The sequence below is a fragment of the Salmo trutta genome, chromosome 15 (assembly GCF_901001165.1).
Source record: "Salmo trutta chromosome 15, fSalTru1.1, whole genome shotgun sequence".
Taxonomy (NCBI): Eukaryota; Metazoa; Chordata; class Actinopteri; order Salmoniformes; family Salmonidae; genus Salmo; species Salmo trutta.
The window spans coordinates 48,305,322-48,326,568 of NC_042971.1; the positions used below are offsets into that span (position 1 = coordinate 48,305,322).

Here is a 21,247-nt window from a genome sequence, read left to right on the forward strand (position 1 = left end):
ATTTTTGGCCTATCAGACCCAGACACTCACGGTGCTGTAGCAGCAGAGGCAAATGCTTGCATGTGAGATGCCTGGAGAGGCTCCTTTCATGGTGCATGAGTATGAGTGCTTCTTGTCTCTGCTATGTGCAGGAACACTAGTTGGTTTTGTTTCAGCAGTGATAAACCTCTGCTAGTGTATCAGCTGGTAATCTCAACAATGGACTGGCTGTGTTTGGCCTCAAATAAACCAGTCCACAGAACAACAAGTTAACTGAAAACATCAACACATCAACAGAGCTGTGGATGACAATATACTCACAGTTTTAAGAAAAACCAACCAGTCAGTTAATGTCAGTTGTCACCAAGTGAAAAAACCCAATTTCATGGAAAAAGTGTGGAACGGTATTTTCGTGAATGGAAAATCCTAATGCTTTGAAGTTGGAGATTAATATTCTATTTACAACAAGTCTAATTCCCTAGAAAATGGAAGGAATTCAACAGTTTTTACTGTTTTCAGTTTCGGAGTTGGAATAATGCCTTTTTTTCTTGTATCCTGACTGGTGTTGCAAAGGGGGTTATATTACTGAAAATGTTCTAAGTTTACCAGTAAACTACCAGAATTTTATCTTTCAAGGATTGTATGTGATCTATTACAAGGCCCTTTTGGGTACTTTTCGGTACTACCATTGGTGTTTAATATGAGGGTTTCAGCATCAAATATTTTCATATTTTACTGTCAATATGTATTTGTTGTCAATGTTTTGATGTCAAACTGCTGGCAGTTGTGAAAAAGTAAATATTAGAAGAGTGGCAGAGTATAATTAAAAATAATGCCATTAGATGCTTTTTCATTAATTAGGCTATTTTCTCTTGAGCCGTATGGTCAATCTATTAGAAACTCATAGACAAGATGGACACAGTTATGATAAATGAATACTATATATGAATACATTTTAAGGGATAGAATGGTACAGTGTGAACCTGAACCGGTACAGAGTAAACCTGCTATCTCTTTTACAAGTGGTAGAGATGAATCTTTAGAATGTTCTGCCCTGCGGTAAACCCAGGCAAAGCGAGCCTAGTGTTTTGGTTTTTGAACAAAGCGGTCTGAATGGTGTCTTGGGGAGTGGGGTGGAGGAGCAGCTGCTTGCTCACTTTGGCATGAGATGATTAAAGTCGGGAGGCTTTTATCTGTCCCTCTCCCAGGACTCACACATGGCTGCTCATTTAAGAGGCCTGATGCTGGTCTAAAAGGTCTGATTGTCCCTGGATCCCCATGCAGGATCTCTTCAGTCTCTCCTCCCCTCCGTAGGGAGCAGGGTTGGGCCACACTCTGCTCTTACCACTCAGGTACCCTGTGCCCTGGAGCTCCATGTACACGCAGATCTGATTAAGGCATGCAGGGTTAGAGAGAACATAACTTTTTAGTAGTGAATTCTCTGTGGTGTTCAGCATGTACAGTAGTTATATAATGGATGGAGAATGGAGTCTAAGAATGATATGCTGTAGATTCTAAATAATGCAATAACGCAATTTGTATTTTGTAAGTAATAGAATATTGACAGTTATTTTCTGCTTCTGGATTAAGCCATTTTGATGCATACATCCATATGTTTGAAGAGTAAAAATGACGGAGCTTATAAAGGTCATACTATCTATACTGAGGGCCAGACAGCCTTAGGGACCCGTGTATATGGAGGAATTTGGGGAAGGGTCATGCCTTTTCAATGTCAGTCCAGGTGAGGGTTTACTATTTTTTGATTTAGTCCAGGGGAGGGTCATGTAATGTGTAATGAATGAAATGTCAATATTTCTCAGTTTTATAGAATTAGTTGCTCATTTTATCTCCAGGTTGCCCGATGCCCCCTCATCTTTTCGTACTGTGGTGTGGTTCACCGCAGGTGCAATGCAGTCCGGACCAAACACCGGAAAAGAACCAGAGGCAAGCAGTTTTTGGCCAATAGATTGTTAGACTGCGAGCATTTGATGAAATGCACGCAATATCATAACTTTATATCTCTGAAACGTTTTGTGAGTAGCAGCGAATTGACGAGCACACCCGGTGCAGATTGGGGCAGACCGGGCCTAGCTACCGCACTCCTCCTGTGTGCTTCTCAACACCAGTAGGCCTATATCTTATGAGACTCTTCAGCATTAGTACATTTCTACGTGGGAATATCGAGAGTACAGTGAGGTTTCAGACATGATTTACATGAGTGAGTCATTTCCCCACTTACATTTCTTGCTGTTCCCTCTAGTCCCCGTGCCTAACATGATCAGACTACCTAAACCTTAACACTGCAGCACTGCCAAGTCCTCCCACCCCCCAATCCTCCTAAAACACAGAAATGTCCTTATCGTGGATTTCAGTCAATGTCTACATGGTAAATGTATGCCATTCACAGTCCTACTAATTTGGATTTAAAGGTTACATGCAACAATGACAAGTTGTGCCAAAAGGACATTGGAAATCAATGTAATGCATGACCAGTGTGAGAACAGATGGGAGGTAGGGAAGCAGGGGAAGGCAGGGGGTGTGGGGAGGCTGCTCTTCTGCTCTCTCACTAGTGTTGCTCCCTACTGGCTGGTTGTGAGGACGCAGACTGAGGCTGAGGTGAGAGAAAAGCAGGGCAGTTGATTCCTGTAGCTTTTGGTGATTATCATCAGAGCATTTGAACAAACGTCAGGCTCCTCCTAACCCAGGGATTAGAGAGAGAGAGAGAGAGAGAGAGAGAGAGAGAGACCTTCACCCTGTCTGCGTTTTCCAACACTTCCTATACATGCTGCACAGCCAAAGTCAATCTCCACCAGTCCATACTAACACAGAGTCAACAGGAGGAGGAGGACCCCACTGGACCCCACTGGAGCAACAGGTATGTGTAGTTGAATTATTATTATTATTATTATTATGTATTTATTATTTGTTGACAGTAATTTTTTCTCTGCTAACATAGATTGATTGATGTATTTTGTGATTTGATGATGGAGCTTGTTTAGATTTTTAATACTGTACCAAATCTGTCTTCAGATTGCTTGCAGTATTGGGAGTTGAAAGCTATACTAATTTTGTAAAACTTTCTTTGATTCACTACACTGCACGGCATCCCTTCTTAAGACATTGAATAAGTTTGGAATGTTTCGAATTAGACTATTATTCCTGGTATTTCTCTGGCCATTAAAAAGCTCACATGATTGGACTTGTATCTGTAATATTGGAAAGAAACTTGAAGATTATGTTTTGTTTTGTTGAATAGTCATGACTGGTTCGAGCTATCTGTCATGTCGTAAGACAACGGTGGCAAAGGATATCATTACTACTTAACGCGGATCCAAGTTCAGTTTTGAGATCCACATGCATCATTGGCATAGGGTTGGATATTTCTGACTGGTCTTGGAACTCTGACAACGGGCAGCCTCTCCCCGCTTGGCTTGAAGGGATATGTAGTGACTTTGCCAACACAGCCAGATATGTGCACAGTCTTGTACCCTCAACCTTTTTGAAACTAACTATCGTATTTGTTTATTAAATCTGACTTTATTAGTATAATGAGTAATCCAGAAATGTCACGATTTAATTGACACAAGAGAAAACTAGAAAAAATAGCAACTCTACAGAGCACCAATGGCTAAAATTAATGGCTAAATGACTTCCGGACAAGAAGGGTCCACAGAACTCTGTCTCCTCCTCACCACTATATTGCAGTATCAGTAAAATAAACTTTGCCTCTTGAGATTACTGTGAATCATTCTTGGTCAGCCACACTGATGGAGTTGGGGGGGTCAGTCAAATAAACAGCAGTTGAATGGTGCCCCCTCTGCTCTACCCTGATGTAGGTCACAGATAAAAGATGAATGGCTTTACATTAAGTTTCATGGATCGGAGTGCTTGTGACAAGCAGCATTTGGAAAGAGAATTTAGGCGAGACTGCACATACTATGAACAAAACTTAATGTATGGGCATTTCTGTCATATTGAAGTTTATGCTGCTTTTGTGTGGTGATACAATTATTCAATATGTGGCATCATAGACTCATGAACTCATAGACTATTTACACTGCACAAAAATATAAACACAACATTCAACAAAGATATGACTGAGTTACAGTTCAAATAAGGAAATCAGTCAATTGAAATAAATGAATTAGGCCCTAATGGATTTCACATGACTGGGAATACAGAGGTATCTATTGGTCACAGATACCTTTAAAAAAAAGCAGGGGAGTGGATCATAAAACCAGTCAGTATCTGGTGTGACCACCGTTTGCATCATGCAGCATGACACATCTCCTTCGCATAAAGTTGATCAGGCTGTTGATTGTGGCCTGTTGAATATTGTCCCACTCCTCTTCAATGTCTGTGCGAAGTTGCTGGATATTGGCGAGAACTGGAACACGCTGTCGTACACGTCAATCCAGAGCATCCCAAACATGCTCAATGGGTGACATGTCTGGTTTGTATGCAGGCCATGGAAGAACTGGGATGTTTTCAGCTTCCAGGAATTGTGTACAGATCCTTGTGACATGGGGCTGTGAATTATCATGCTTAACATGAGGTGATATACTTTAACGGAGACATTGGACTCAAACAGCATTTGTGTCAGTGTTAATAAATTATAATATTAATCACTGGGAAATGTCCATAACTCTAATGATTAAAGGAAGTGATTAAGCCAAGGCATTTGTGATGATGAAAAAAGCCATGCACATCCTTCAGTGTGTTGGCTTGGCTCTGTGTGACCGCAGTCCCACTGAGGTGCTGATTATAAGAGGATTTCTTTCTTTTGTTAATGTAATCGAATCAAAAGTGCCCATAGAGTCACGCAATGTGAAGCCATGCCGCTCCATGCCGCATCCTTTAATGGAAAAGTCCCAAGGTCCGACCAAACTCTGATGTCACCCCATTCAAGTTGAAATTTAAAATGGTTAGGTTAGGGTAAGGGTTAGGTTAGGGGATAGGGTTTCAGGGTTAGGGTTAGGGTAGGGGTTGGGGTTTAGGGTTATAGGGTAGGGTTTAGGTTATGATGTCCCAAGGATCCAGGATAGCACTAACGCTCCCTTAAAGATGCACCATTTACGACCTTTTCCTGTTGAAAAAAAAGGTACAGTTTTGAGCAAAATAGTGTTTCAAGGAGTAGGCCATTCAAGGACTTGGTCTGATGGTGCACTCCCCCTGCTTGGTTCGGATCCAGGCTGTATCACAACCGGCCATGATTGTGAGTCCCATAGGGTGGCGCACAATTGGCCCAGCGTTGTCCGGGTTTGGCCGGTGTAGGCCGTCATTGTAAATAAGAATTTGTTCTTAACTGACTTGCCTAGTTAAATAAAGGTTAAATAAAAAAATTAATGAGCAAATCAGGAAAGGCCCACCCCCAACTTGTGCTACTGTATGTCATGAAGATACCGGGACCACCTATTGAGATGTCAATCAGGTGACAAATACATTTTTTAAAACGGTTTTATTGTCACATACACTGGATAGGTGCAGTGAAATGTGTTGTTTTACAGGGTCAGCCATAGTAGTTCAGTGCCCCTGGAGCAAATTAGGTGCTAGTTAAGTGCTCAATGGGAAATCAACAGATTTTTTCACCTTGTCAGCTCAGGTATTTGATCCAGCGACCTTTCGGTTACTGGCCCAACATGCTAACCGCTAGGCTACCTGCTGCCCTGAGGTAACTTAGCTAAAAAAGAGACTGGAGTAGGACTTTCGAGGTTTCTAAATGTTATTGCTGTGCAGTGTCCTGTCTGGACAGAGTTATGTAAAGCCATGTTGACTACACCTCAGCAGCTCAACCTCAAGGCTCTACCTGGAAGTGATCAATATCTGAACAACAGGACACATTTCACCTGTAGGATGATGGGAGGTTAGATAAGGTTAGATAGATACGTTTGGATTAGTTATGAGAGCATTTGTCTTACTACCGTGTTCCATTCTGGGTGGGATGAAATCTGTCAATGTTCACTACTGATATCATAGAGCCAAGACAAATGCCACAGAAGACCATTATGAGGAAAGATTTGCTTCTACACTCGGCATCTGCTGTAATGTCAAACCTATTGAAACTTTGTGTGATAGAAACAAATAACTCATGACAGCAACTTGTTGTAAGCAACCTATTATTCTTCAGCAGGAAGTGTATGTCTGATTAAACTAATACATCACAGCAGTTTGTATGCACAATTTATTTCACTCATCCCTTCAATTCACATTCCTATAGTGTATTTGTATTTATTTGGGATCCCCATTAGCTGCTGCCAAGGAAACATCTACTCTTCCTAGGGTCCAAACACGTTAAAGCCCTTACATTACATGTACAACAAAAGATTAAACAGTGCATCATATATCATTGTTCCATCACTACATATATACAATACAAAATGTACAATACAAAAATAAAAAAATAGCACCATACAACAATATTACAATGTATGCGTATCTCTTCACAGTCCTCGCTAGTAGGAAGCGCCTAGTATACATGCCTTATGAATATGTTGAAAGACTGTGACACGTTCGTCGTAAGGAGACCAAGGTGCAGCGTGGTAGGCGAACATTTTTCCTTTATTAAAAATGAACACCGTTAAAAAACAACAAAATACAAAAAAACGAACGTAAAGTTCTGCAGGCTACACAGTACCTAACAAAAACAAGATCCCACAAAAACCCAGTAGGAAAAGATTGCCTAAATATGATCCCCAATCAGAGACAACCAAAGACAGCTGTCTCTGATTGGGAACCATATCAGGCCAACATAGAAATACATAATCTAGAATGCCCACACAAATCACACCCTGACCTAACCAAATAGAGAAATAAAAAGGCTCTCTACGGTCAGGGCGTGACAGTACCCCCCCTCCCCCTGACTCAATAGGGGAGGGTCTGGGTGGGCCTCTAGCCTCGGTGGGGGCTCCGGTGTGGGACATAGACCCCGCTCTGCTCGCGGATCCGCCACCCTTGGTGGCAACTCTATTTCGGGGCTCGTCGCCGAAAGAACCGGACCGTGGATCGTCGCCGGAGGACCCAGACCGTGGATCGTCGCCGGAGGTGACCGGACCGGTGATCGTCGCCGGAGGCTCTGAACTGGGAACCCCTGCTGGAGGCTCGGGACTGCTGACCGTCGCTGGAGGTTCTGGACCGCTGCTGGAGACTCCGGACTGCCGACCGTCGCTGGAGACTCTGGACTGCCGACCTGTCGCTGGAGTCTCCGGACTGCCGACCGCCGCTGGAGACTCCGGACTGGGGACCGTCGCTGGAGTCTCCGGACAGGGGACCCTCGCTGAAGACTCTGTGCCGGGGACCCTCGCTGCAGGCTCCGTGCTGGGGACCCTCGCTGCAGGCTCCGTGCCGGGAACCCTCTCTGCAGGATCCGTGCCGGGGACCCTCGCTGCAGGCTCCGTGCCGGGGACCCTCGCTGCAGGCTCCGTGCCGGGAACCCTCTCTGCAGGATCCGTGCCGGGGACCCTCGCTGCAGGCTCCATGCCGGAGACCCTCGCTGCAGGCTCCGTGCCATGGATCATCGCTACATGCTTCGTGCCATGGATTATCACTGGAGGCTCCGGGCCTTGGATTATCACTGGAGGCTTCGTGCCATGGATCATCACTACAGGCTTCGGACCATGGATCATCACTAGAGGCTTCGTACGTGGAGCCGGAACAGGTCTCACCGGACTGAGTAGATGTACTGGCAGCCTGGTGCGTGGAGCTGCCACAGGGTTTACCAGGCAGGGGAGACACACTGGAGGCCTGGTACGTGGAGCCGGAACAGGTCTCACCGGACTGGAGAGACGCACTGGAGGTCGGGTGCGTGAAGCAGGCCCAGGATATACCGGGCCGCGGAGGCGCACTGGAGGTCTGGAGCATAGGGCTGGCACAACCCGTCCTGGCTGGATGCTCCCTTTAGCCCGGCAAGTGCGGGGCGCTGGAACAGGACGCACTGGGCTGTGAAGGCGAACTGGCGACACAGTTCGTAGAGCCGGCGCAGGATATCCTGGACCGAGGAGGCATACTGGAGACCAGGAGCGCTGAGCCGGCACAACCCGTCCCGGCTGAATGCCCACGCTAGCCCGGCAAATGCGGGGAGCCGGCAACGAGCGCACCGGGCTGTGAATGCGCACTGGAGATAGAGTGCGCATCACCGCATAACACGATGCCTGACCGGTCACACGCTCCCCACGGTAAGCACGGGGAGTTGGTTCAGGTCTAAACCCTGACTCCAATCTCCCCGTGTGCCCCCGCCCAAATTTTTGGGGGGAGCTGCCTCTCGGGCTTCCGTTGTTGTGCTAATTCCTCATATTGTCGCCGTTCCTCTCTTGCTGCCTCTATCTCCTCCATTTGGACAGAGATACTCTCCACTCCGCGTCCAGGGTCCTTTGCCGTCCCGGATGTCTTCCCATGTCCACTCCTCCTGGCCACGCTGCTTGGTCCGTTTTTGGTGGGATCTTCTGTCACGTTCGTCGTAAGAAGGAAACCAAGGTGCAGCGTGATAGGCAAACATTTTTCCTTTATTAAAAATGAACACCGTCAAAACAACAAAATACAAAAAAAACGAACATAAAGTTCTGCAGGCTACACAGTTCCTAACAAAAACAAGATCCCACAAAAACCCAGTGGGAAAAGGCTGCCTAAATATGATCCCCAATCAGAGACAACGAAAGACAGCTGCCTCTGATTGGGAACCATATCAGGCCAACATAGAAATACATAATCTAGAATGCCCACCCAAATCACACCCTGACCTAACCAAATAGAGAAATAAAAAGGCTCTCTATGGTCAGGGCGTGACACTGTGCATTGTTCCACTGCTATGATGAGACATAGGGTGTGACATTTCAGCTAGACAGAGGTTGAGAAGGCAAGCCAGCCTGTCTGAATAAATGACAGTACGTTACATTAAGAAATGGGAAAAACTGTTTCTGGATTGAAGGAACTGAAGGGTAGCATCAAAGTTTTACATGAGTGAATATGCAGGGGGGGACTGGCTGGTTTGTTTGATTTGTAGCCCCCAGATATTTGAATGGATGCTTATGGTACACAGTCTTATATAATGAGAAGAGAGAGAAAAAGGAGAAACATAAATGGAGAGAAAGAGAGAGAGAGAGAGAGAGAGAGAGAGAGAGAGAGAGAGAGAGAGAGAGAGAGAGAGAAAGTGTCACGAGAGATGTTGTGAAAGAGGGAGAGATCTATGGTTAAAGTGCTTTAGTGAAAGTGTTGTATGATGCATTAGGTTATTCATACGGACTGAGCTTCTCTCTCTGTCCCAGGCATGTCAGGCATGGACAACATGGACCGAGGTTTCTTCCGGAAGGTAGACGTGCCAGACCAAGCTCATTACATCGTGGCCTGCTTCGTTGTGGTGATTGGAGCGGTGGGGGTCGGTGGGAATGCCCTGGTGATGTACGCCTTCTTCAGGTAGGCCACAGTACCTAAGGGGAGGGGGATTTGGAGAAGAGAGGTTGGGTGCCAGTCTGTTTATTCCCTCTTGCAGAATGGCACTGAAGCTGATGTGTTTCTGTTTTCTTCCCTTAGTAATTTCTAAGTGTTTACAGAAGAGATTTGTCCATGCAGGGTATTTAAAGAGGACATTTGGATTTCTGAAGGTCTTTGTGGGATTTGAGAACAGGCATGTCTCACATTTCAACTACATCTTCTATTTAATCTTTCCTGGATTTTCACACCCTTTGGTTTAAGCTCTGTGATTTGTCCTCATCTGCCTGTTCTTAACAGAATCCTATCCTTTAAAATTCCTAAAAACTGTTCATGTTCAGGTCTTCGGTAATGGAGTAGTCACTATTCATAAATCATTGTCCCTGGTTCATCATTGGCCAGCTGAGAGAAAGTGAACCTCAAAGGTTGCAGCAGGATGATGTGTTTGATTTAACAATGTGATCTTGAGCGTCATGTGTTTTGACATGGTACTGTTCTGACACTAAGACTTATTTTCGACGGTGCTCGAAGCGACAGAGCGAGGCTTGCTAATGCTGCGTGACAGAAAGAAGTCACACATTGTCCGGCTGGCTGGTCTGGTGCGGTGGTGACACACAACTGATTTACTTTTAGTTCACGTTGAACAACAAACTGGAGCTCTCAGATATAGAAATAATGAATGGCATGCCAAGCAAACAGCTGTCTATTTTACATGTAATTCACAATAACAACAAAAACTAATTACAGGAGTTATGTGGCTGGGTTTTTCAACTGTTGAGATCTCGAGGGCCACCATGTATTTTGGTTGTTATCCCTACTCTCAAATCATGAAGTGTTTCATAGTTGGAGAGAAGACATTCCTCTAGACCAGGGGTGTCAAACTCAAATACCCAGTGGGCCAAAATGTAAAACCTGAACAAAGTCGCGGGCCAACATTGAACAAATGAACCTTTTAATATGGACCCAAACAAGTTTTGCTTTAACATTGAATATGGAACAAGCATCGCTTATTACCATACAATATATCATTTAATAGTGGAGACATGCAAAATCGAATTTCAAATGAAAAAACGCATCAATGGCATTCATTTATTAAATAAATAAAATTTAAATAAAAATCGTATGCCTCTTTTCTATTTGCAGCCTTCTGATTTAAATACCAAAATAAACTTTTTCCACTGGCTAATAATTTTACAAATAAAATGATAATAAATCAATCAACCATTCAAGCCCATGCCTTGTAGCAAGAAAAAGTGCACAAAGAAAATGTTAATTATTGCACACTGATCTAATCTGATGTGCCCATTTTCGCCATTTTTGGGAAGGGATAGCGCGCTGACAGTTGTAGCGTCTATGTTGCTATGACTACTGTCACAGAGGAGAGGGCATTTCTGGGTCCTGTCCTGATTGGCGCGCGAAAACAACAGCAGAGCATTATGGGATTCGTAGTATTAGCGGTGAATGCGCTGTATAATACCGGCGGGCCAGCTCTAGTAGTAATTTGGTAGTGTCTCGCGGGCCAAATATAATTACCCCGCGGGCCAAACTTGGCCCGCGGGCCAGAGTTTGACACCCATGCTCTAGACACTGTGACCCTTCATAGACCCCCTTCATGGAAGACATTAGTGAAATCTGCTGTACGTATTGTACCATTCGGTAAAAGTAGCTAAGGTGCAGAAAGATTAGACACCACAGTGAAGAAAGTCTCTGCACTCATAGATAAAATGCTAATTCCAGTAATTTCATATGCTTAGCTTTCGGTCAGAGCAGACCTTTGACAGAGCTAACATAGTAGCTAGATCTACTACTGCTTTGACCGAAAACTAAGCACATTCAATTACTGATATCTGCATCTGATCTAAGAGCACAGAGACATTTTCTCTTCCACTAAGGCATGGCATACCTATGATATTTAATTTGATTTTGATTTGATATGGTATTATCATATGCACAGGCTACACACTTATCTGATTGCTTGAACATGTGTGATCCAATTTGTTTTGTTCACAGTTCTACAGTGATATCCCATTCTAACATGTGTTTCATTTCTACCTGAGCTGAGAGCTTTGATTTTATTTTATTTAGTATCCCCATTAGCACCATTGGCGACAACTACTCTTTCTGGGGTCTGAGACATGACGAAAAAATGCTTTACATGTTAATATTTTTAAATGTATGTAAATTGTAGACATTCCAAATATATACTGTATACAATGCATTCGAAAAGTATTCAGACCCCTTGACTTTTTCCACATTTTATTACACCTCATCAATCTACACACAATACCCCATAATGACATAGCAAGTTTCCATATAGGATCTCTTTGTACTTTGCTACGTTTATCTTTGCTTCGATCCTGACTAGTCTCCCAGTCCCTGCCACTGAAAAACATCCCAACAGCATGATGCTGTCACCATCATGCTTCAACATAGGGATGGTGCCAGGTTTCCTCCAAACGTGATGCTTGGCATTCAGGTCAAAGAGTTCAATCTTGGTTTCATCAGACCAGAAAATCTTGTTTCTCACTCTTAGACTACTTTAGGTGCCTTTTGGCAAACTCCAAGCGGGTCACCTCCCTGATCAAGGCCCTTCTCCCCTGATTGCTCAGTTTGGCCGGGCAGCCAGCTCTAGGAAGAGTCTTGGTGGTTCCAAACTTCTTCAATTTTAAGAATGATGGAGGCCACTGTGTTCTTGGGGACCTTCAACACTGCAGACATTTTTGGTACCCTTCCCCTGATTTGTGCCTCGACACAATCCTGTCTCGGAGCTCTACGGACAATTCATACGACCTCATGGCTTGGTTTCTTGCTCTGACATGCATTGTCAACTGTCGGACCTTATATAGACAGGTGTGTGCCTTTCCAAATAATGTCCAATCATTTGCGTTTACCACAGGTGGACTCCAATGAAGTTGTAGACACCTCTCAACTAGGATCAATGGAAACAGGATGCCCCTGAGCTCAATTTCGAGTCTCATTGCCTAGGGTCTGAATAATTATGTAAATAAGGTATTACTGTTTTTATTTTTATATACACTGCTCAAAAAAATAAAGGGAATACTTAAACAACACAATGTAACTCCAAGTCAATCACACTTCTGTGAAATCAAACTGTCCACTTAGGAAGCAACACTGATTGACAATACATTTCACATGCTGTTGTGCAAATGGAATAGACAACAGGTGGAAATTATAGGCAATTAGCAAGACACCCCCAATAAAGGAGTGGTTATGCAGGTGGTAACCACAGACCACTTCTCAGTTCCTATGCTTCCTGGCTGATGTTTTGGTCACTTTTGAATGCTGGCGGTGCTTTCACTCTAGTGGTAGCATGAGACGGAGTCTACAACCCACACAAGTGGCTCAGGTCGTGCAGCTCATCCAGGATGGCACATCAATGCGAGCTGTGGCAAGAAGGTTTGCTGTGTCTGTCAGCGTAGTGTCCAGAGCATGGAGGCGCTACCAGGAGACAGGCCAGTACGTCAGGAGACGTGGAGGAGGCCGTAGGAGGGCAACAACCCAGCAGCAGGACCGCTACCTCCGCCTTTGTGCAAGGAGGAACAGGAGGAGCACTGCCAGAGCCCTGCCAAAGGACCTCCAGCAGGCCACAAATGTGCATGTGTCTGCGCAAACAGTCAGAAACAGACTCCATGAGGGTGGTATGAGGGCCCGACGTCCACAGGTGGGGGTTGTGCTTACAGCCCAACACCGTGCAGGACGTTTGGCATTTGCAAGAGAACACCAAGATTGGCAAATTCGCCACTGGCGCCCTGTGCTCTTCACAGATGAAAGCAGGTTCACACTGAGCACATGTGACAGACGTGACAGTCTGGAGACGCCGTGGAGAACGTTCTGCTGCCTGCAACATCCTCTAGCATGACCGGTTTGGCGGTGGGTCAGTCATGGTGTGGGCTGGCATTTCTTTGGGGGGCCGCACAGCCCTCCATGTGCTTGCCAGAGGTAGCCTGACTGCCATTAGGTACCGAGATAAGATCCTCAGACCCCTTGTGAGACCATATGCTGGTGCGGTTGGCCCTGGGTTCCTCCTAATGCAAGACAATGCTAGACCTCATGTGGCTGGAGTGTGTCAGCAGTTCCTGCAAGAGGAAGGCATTGATGCTATGGACTGGCCCGCCCGTTCCCCAGACCTGAATCCAATTGAGCACATCTGGGACATCATGTCTCGCTCCATCCACCAACGCCACGTTGCACCACAGACTGTCCAGGAGTTGGCGGATGCTTTAGTCGAGGTCTGGGAGGAGATCCCTCAGGAGACCATCCGCCACCTCATCAAGAGCATGCCCAGGCGTTGTAGGGAGGTCATACAGGCACGTGGAGGCCACATACACTACTGAGCCTCCTTTTGACTTGTTTTAAGGACATTACATCAAAGTTGGATCAGCCTGTAGTGTGGTTTGTTTACAAAACATTTAGAACACTGCTCTTTCCATGACATAGACTGACCAGTTGAATCCAGGTGAAATCTATGATCCCTTATTGATGTAATTTAATAAATCCACTTCAATCAGTGTAGACGAAGGGGAGAAGACAAGTTATAGAAGGATTTTTAAGCCTTGAGACATGGAACGCTTTCCATGCCACCACGAATTGAGACTGGCCTGAGGAAAGAAGGGGGGTTGGGGCAGAGTGCAAATCAATATTAGGAAGGCATTCCTAATGTTTGGTATATTCAGTGTATATAAAACATTAAGGATACCTGCTCTTTCCATTCACATTTCCAGGTGAATCCAGGTGAAAGCTATAATCCATTATTGACCCCATTTGTTAAATCCACTTCAATCAGTGTAGATGAAGGGGAGGAGACAGGTTAAAGAAGGATTTTTAGGCCTTGACACAATTGAGACATGGATTGTGTATGTGTGCCATTCGGAGGGTGAATGGGCAAGACAACGGCTTTGAACGGGGTATGGTAGTAGGTGCAAGGCACACTGGTATGTGTCAAGAACTGCAACGCTGCTGGGTTTTTTAAGCTCAACAGTTTCGCGTGTGTATCAAGAATGATCCACCACCCAAAGGACATCCAGCCAACTATACACAGCTGTGTAAGCATTGGCTTCAACATGGGCCAGCATACCTGTGGAAAGCTTTCGACACCTTGTGGAGTCCATGCATTAACGAATTGAGGCTGTTCTGAGAGCAAAAGTAGGAGGGTGTTCCTTATATTTTGTACACTTAGTGTACATAGTGCATATACAAAAACAAGAAGTAAAGACACAAAAATGTTTTAAAAAAAAGAAACACAAAAACAATATAACCAAAGAATAATAATTTGTGGGTGTGTGTTAGAGTGTTGGTTCGCGCGTGCGTGTGTCCATCTATCAGTTACACATACACGTCAGTGCATACACACAAATAGTAGGTCACATGGGGGAGAGGCGTTGTGCCGTGAGGTGTTGCTTTATTTGTTTTCTGAAATCAGGTTTTCTGTTCCCTTGCGCTATATGAGCTGGAAGAGCTCACTAGGTTGTACATATAGCTACAGTTTAGGTTGTCTGGTAGGAGCGTGTCTGACTCCAAGCTAGGGACTTTAATCCGCTACCTGTCAGATTGGCTCACTCCACATGGCAGTGGAGACGGCAGTAGAGATGGCAAGGTTCCCTGGGTGTGCTGCTAACATGCTTTGTGCATTAAGAAGATCCTTGACTGATGCTGTGACACGGTACTCCCCTGCAACCATTCAATCTCTGCTGTAGCCACACATGTATTTTTACCCTTCACCTCCCCCATACATTGTATAGAAACACAATCCACACACATTGTGTTATAACTATACTATAGAAACACAATCCACGCACACTGTGTTATAACTATACTATAGAAACACAATCCACACACACTGTGTTATAACTATACTATAGAAACACAATCCACACACACTGTGTTATAACTATACTATAGAAACACAATCCACACACTGTGTTATAACTATACTATAGAAACACAATCCACACACACTGTGTTATAACTATACTATAGAAACACAATCCACAAACTGTGTTATAACTATACTATAGAAACACAATCCACACACACTGTGTTATAACTATACTATAGAAACACAATCCACACACTGTGTTATAACTATACTATAGAAACACAATCCACACACACTGTGTTATAACTATACTATAGAAACACAATCCACAAACTGTGTTAGCCAACTTTACCAACTAGCAGAACTGTAGAAACGAAATACATTACAACTGAACAATTTGATTAGTGTAATGTTAGCTAGCTACATAGTTGTCTTTGTATCAAAGATAAAGGTAAACGCAGCCATTGCTAGCTAGCCAACTCTACCAGCTAGCAGTACTGTATCATTTTTAGTCAATAAGATTTTTGCAACGTAAGCTTAACTTTCTGAACTTTCGAGATGTGTAGTCCACTTGTGTAGCTAGCAGGACTGACTTTGTGTTAGCTAGCCAACGTTTAATTACTTCTGCTTTATGAAAGGAACTAGACACGGACACGAATTATCCATTGGTAGTTTGTTGTAACCAAGTATTGGTGCTAACCGTGTGTTATTGGATGCTAGCATGCTAGTTAGCTACGGCGTCATAGGATACGGTGCACTGGGTGGGTTTCACGGAAGAATACTGTACAAAGTTATCTAGCTGAATAAACTAAGTTTGAGCCTATTCCTGGAAACATTGAACCATTGTAGTTTACATCAATTATAATTTCTAAAGTGGAAGTTGGAAAAGTTATATTTGAGTGTTTCAGTGAATGGTTAATGAGGGAGGCCCTGCTCTCTCGCTTCCCAGTTGTTTAGTTAATTTTCATTCCAATCTCCTTTGCATTAGCGTAGCCTCTCCTGTAGCCTGTCAACTATGTGTCTGTCTATCCCTGTTCTCTCCTCTCTGCACAGGCCACACAAAGGCTTCACACCGCGTGGCCGCTGCCACTCTAACCTGGTGGTCCCAGTGCGCACGACCCACGTGGTGTTCCAGGTCTCCGGCAGCCTCAACAAGGCAGAGTTCATCTCAGCCTATGCTACCCTCCAGTCCCTCGACTTCTTGGCGCTGACGGAATCATGGATTACCACAGAAAACACTGATACTCCTACTGCTCTCTCCTCATCTGACCACGTGTTCTCGCATACCCCGAGAGCATCTGGTCAGCGGGGTGGTGGCACTGGAATCCTCATCGCTCCCAAGTGGACATTCTCTTTTTCTCTTTTTCTCCCCTGACCCATCTGTCTATCTCCTCCTTTGAATTCCATGCTGTCACAGTCAGTAGCCCATTCAAGCTTAACATCCTTATCATTTATCGCCCTCCAGGTTCCCTTGGAGAGTTCATCAATGAGCTTGACGCCTTGATAAGTTCCTTTCCTGAGGATGGCTCACCCCTCACAGTTCTGGGTGACTTTAACCTACCTACGTCTATCTTTGACTCATTTCTCTCTGCCTCCTTCTTTACACTCCTCTCCTCTTTTGACCTCGCCCTCTCACCGTCCCCCCCTACTCACAAGGCAGGCAATACGCTTGACCTCTTCTTTACTAGATGCTGTTCTTCTACTAATCTCACTGCAACACCCCTCCAAGTCTCTGACCACTACCTTATATCCTTTTCCCTCTCGCTCTCCTCCAACACTACTCACTCTGCCCCTACTCAGATGGTATTGCGCCGTCGCAACCTTCGCTCTCTCTCTCTCCTGCTACTCTCTCCTCTTCCATCCTATCATCTCTTCCCTCTGCTCAATCCTTCTCCAACCAATCTCCTGATTCTGCTTCCTCAACCCTCCTCTCCTCCCTTTCTGCATCCTTTGACTCTCTATGTCCCCTATCCTCCCGGCCAGCTCGGTCCTCCCCTCCTGCTCCGTGGCTTGACGACTCATTGCGAGCTCACAGAACAGGGCTCTGGGCAGCCGAGCGGAAATGGAGGAAAACTAGCCTCCCTGCGGACCTGGCATCTTTTCACTCCCTCCTCTCTACATTTTCTTCCTCTGTTTCTGCTGCTAAAGCCACTTTCTACCACTCTAATTTCCAAGCATCTGCCTTTAACCCTAGGAAGCTCTTTGCCACCTTCTCCTCCCTCCTGAATCTCCCCCCCCCCTCTCTGTGGATGACTTCATCAACCATTTTGAAAAGAAGGTTGACGACATCCGATCCTCGTTTGTTAAGTCAAACGACACCGCTGGTCCTGCTCACATTGCCCTACCCTATGCTTTTACCTCTATCTCCCCTCTCTCTCCAGATGAAATCTTACGACTTGTGATGGCCGGCCGCCCAACAACCTGCCCGCTTGACCCTATCCCCTCCTCTCTTCTCCAGACCATTTCCGGAGACCTTCTCCCCTACCTCACCTCGGTCATCAACTCATCCTTGACCGCTGGCTACGTCCCTTCCGTCTTCAAGAGAGCGAGAGTTGCACCCCTTCTCAAAAAACCTACACCCGATCCCTCCGATGTCAACAACTACAGACCAGTATCCCTTCTTTCTTTTCTCTCCAAAACTCTTGAGCGTGCCGTCCTTGGCCAGCTCTCTTGCTATCCCTCTCAGAATGACCTTCTTGATCCAAATCAGTCAGGCTTCTGGTCATTCAACTGAGACTGCTCTTCTCTGTGGCACGGAGGTTCTCCGCACTGCTAAAGCTAACTCTCTCTCCTCTGCTCTCATCCTTCTAGACCTATCTGCTGCCTTTGATACTGTGAACCATCATATCCTCCTCTCCACCCTCTCCGAGTTGGGCATCTCCGGCGCGGCTCACTCTTGGATTGCGTCCTACCTGACAGGTCGCTCCTACCAGGTGGCGTGGCGAGAATCCGTCTCCGCACCACGTGCTCTCACCACTGGTGTCCCCCAGGGCTCAGTTCTAGGCCCTCGCCTATTCTCGCTATACACCAAGTCACTTGGCTCTGTCATATCCTCACATGGTCTCTCCTATCATTCCTACGCAGACGACACACAATTAATCTTCTCCTTTCCCCCTTCTGATAACCAGGTGGCGAATCGCATCTCTGCATGTCTGGCAGACATATCAGTGTGGATGACGGATCACCACCTCAAGCTGAACCTCGGCAAGACGGAGCTGCTCTTCCTCCCGGGGAAGGACTGCCCGTTCCATGATCTCGCCATCACGGTTGACAACGGCATTGTGTCCTCCTCCCAGAGTGCTAAGAGCATTGGCGTGACCCTGGACAACACCCTGTCGTTCTCCGCTAACATCAAGGTGGTGACCCAATCCTGTAGGTTCATGCTCTACAACATTCGCAGAGTACGACCCTGCCTTACACAGGAAGCGGCGCAGATCCTAATCCAGGCACTTGTCATCTCCCATCTGGATTACTGCAACTCGCTGTTGGCGGGGCTCCCTGCCTGTGCCATTAAACCCCTACAACTCATCCAGAACGCCGCAGCCCGTCTGGTGTTCAAACTTCCCAAGTTCTTCCCAAGTTCTCTCACGTTCAATCACCACCTTCCGGAGACACCTGAAACCCCACCTCTTTAAGGAATACCTGGGATAGGATAAAGTAATCCTTCTAAACCCACCCCCCCTTACCCTCCCCCCCATTAAAAAATATAGATGCACTATTGTAAAGTGGTTGTTCCACTGGATATCATAAGGTCAATGCACGAATTTGTAAGTCGCTCTGGATAAGAGCGTCTGCTAAATGACGTAAATGTAACTGTAAATGTAAATGTTATAACTATACTATAGAACCACAATCCACACACACTGTGTTATAACTATACTATAGAAACACAAGGATGTTTTTTAAGCCTAAAAGCAATGGTGGGGATTTTACACCTGTTTAAGTCATTTTTGTTTTATGACAATATTATCTAATCATCAGGATAAAAGTAATAAAATGCTTCAGTACCAGTGCTATCACTACATAACAAATTCCAAACTCAGTGAATATTTGATCTTAATAAACTTGGACCATATGCTACCCTGTGATGATGTGTGTGCATGTGCAAAGGCAATTGTTTGACATTTCACATCAAAGCAGAAAGCGTGGGAGGCATCAGCTTTTTAATGCTCACTGACACAGATTTGTCCAGTGCGCAGGAAGAATTGCACACGTTATGTATGACAGCCATCAAAGACAGCTCTGTGTGGACAGGGTGTGTAACTCCATATACAGTCATGTATGTTTCTTTTTAACTTACACATTTAAAAGGCCTCTGTGTTTAAAGGGATACTTCAGGGTTTTAGCATGCTAGTAGATAGATACCCATAGACTTTCAGTCATTGTGCTGACGCTAGTTAGCATTGGCTTGTGAAACTACCTTTAACTTTCTTCGTACTGGACACAGAAACATAAAATTGGTATCCACAAGTTCATCTGACTCTGGGGAAAGTCCCTAAGTATCCCTTTAAGAATACGTTTTTGTCATTTCAAAGGGCCCCGAGGTCCTAATCGTAATGTAAATGTTTCACTTTGACAAGAAGGAAGGGAATAATTTTGCGGTCATCGTTGCTATGGTTGTTGTTAAAGATTATGTTGCTGGGAAAGGTGAAAAGGGCTCCAGATACTTATTATGGTTTGCAATAACATCAACTCCAGGCACGTGAAAATGAATTTGTGTACACTTTATGTATATGTTCCTTTCCCTCACTCCCTAGCTGGCATGTCTATAAATGAGTCTCAAAATGGCATTCAGAGAAGTAGCATAATAGGAAGTGATGTTCTACAAAAGTCTGATTTCCAACTACGTTTAATCAGCTTGGTGGAATCAGGCATGAGCTCTGACCTCCACCACCGTAAACAGACCCTCATTATCTTTCCCACTCCCTTACTTTCTCCGTCCTCTCTTCTTAATCATTGTCTTCATTACCACCCTCTCCTCCTTGTACTCCTCATCCTCTCCTCTCTGTTAGTAATGCATGAGAGCTCCACAGGCCGTGGAGTCCTTTGTGTTTAGTTAAGGATCTCAGAGAGACGCCTGGAGAACATTGAGACGATTGCATCACGTCTCCTCTTTGATTTGTGCAAATCAAATCCCAGATCCACATGAGAGCATGGTGACATTGCTTCCTCCTACTGAAGCTGGCAACAACTGCAACGCGCCACTCTCCACTAATCCAACATGTCATTTCTCTATCTAAACGTTATTAACATTATTTAGCACAAAACACTCAGAGCAGAAATCAGGCCATGTTCACAGTGGGGAGGGCAGAGGGCACTCACTCACCCATTCCCTCACTCTCAAGCAAAATCAGGGGATATTTTCATGCCATTGGAAATTATTTGAAATACTAATTGACTCTGTAATTGTATTGGGCCGGTCTGATTTCCCCTGATGCTGTGAGCCAGTCTAGTTTCTTGGAAAACAGAAGGTATTTCTAGGTAGGGGATGACCTCTGCTGCTAGGAGGGATAATGGTGAGTGTATTGACTCAGGGCGAGGCGAGAGCGAGGGATTGGTATGGTGAGGAGGAGGAGGAGGAGGAGGGGGCTGGGGAGGTGGCTGGTTGTCAGCAGGTGATGGCTGATCGCTGAGCATTACTTATGCTGAATTTTGTTTGTGGTGGGATTAATGGACAACTGTAATAACAGTCATGGATTCATGTAATGATAATTCATCCACTCAGACTCTACATCCTAAATTAGAATGGTTGGCAGAGAGTGAGATACATTCACTTTGACGAATTCCGATCACAGAGGGGAGTGTGGACGCGAGGTAGTAAGCAAACTGAGTGTGGGGTCATGTTCCAGTGGTTTCACTTTTTGACTAATGTGGAAGTACAGCATCGCATCCTTGCCTTCTGACCTAATCTTTACTTCATTACCTGGATAGAAGCTATTCTGTTAAAATGCTAAAGCTTTAGTGATAAAGATAAAGGTCAAATCTTAAGTGAGTAGTAAGCTAATAACAATG

The 21,247-nt window shown here is 45.1% G+C and overlaps 1 protein-coding gene across 1 annotated transcript in view; it reads left to right on the top strand.

Annotated features, from left to right (window-relative positions):
• Window positions 1–2,567: 2,567 nt before the first annotated feature.
• LOC115149213 (melanopsin-B-like) overlaps window positions 2,568–21,247 on the top strand; it is a 36,314-nt gene continuing 17,634 nt past the window's right edge. The window contains exons 1-2 of the mRNA XM_029691871.1: window positions 2,568–2,854; window positions 9,237–9,384. Coding sequence (XP_029547731.1) covers window positions 9,239–9,384 — 146 coding nt within the window. The 5' untranslated portion in view covers window positions 2,568–2,854; window positions 9,237–9,238. The remainder of the gene's footprint in view (window positions 2,855–9,236; window positions 9,385–21,247) is intronic.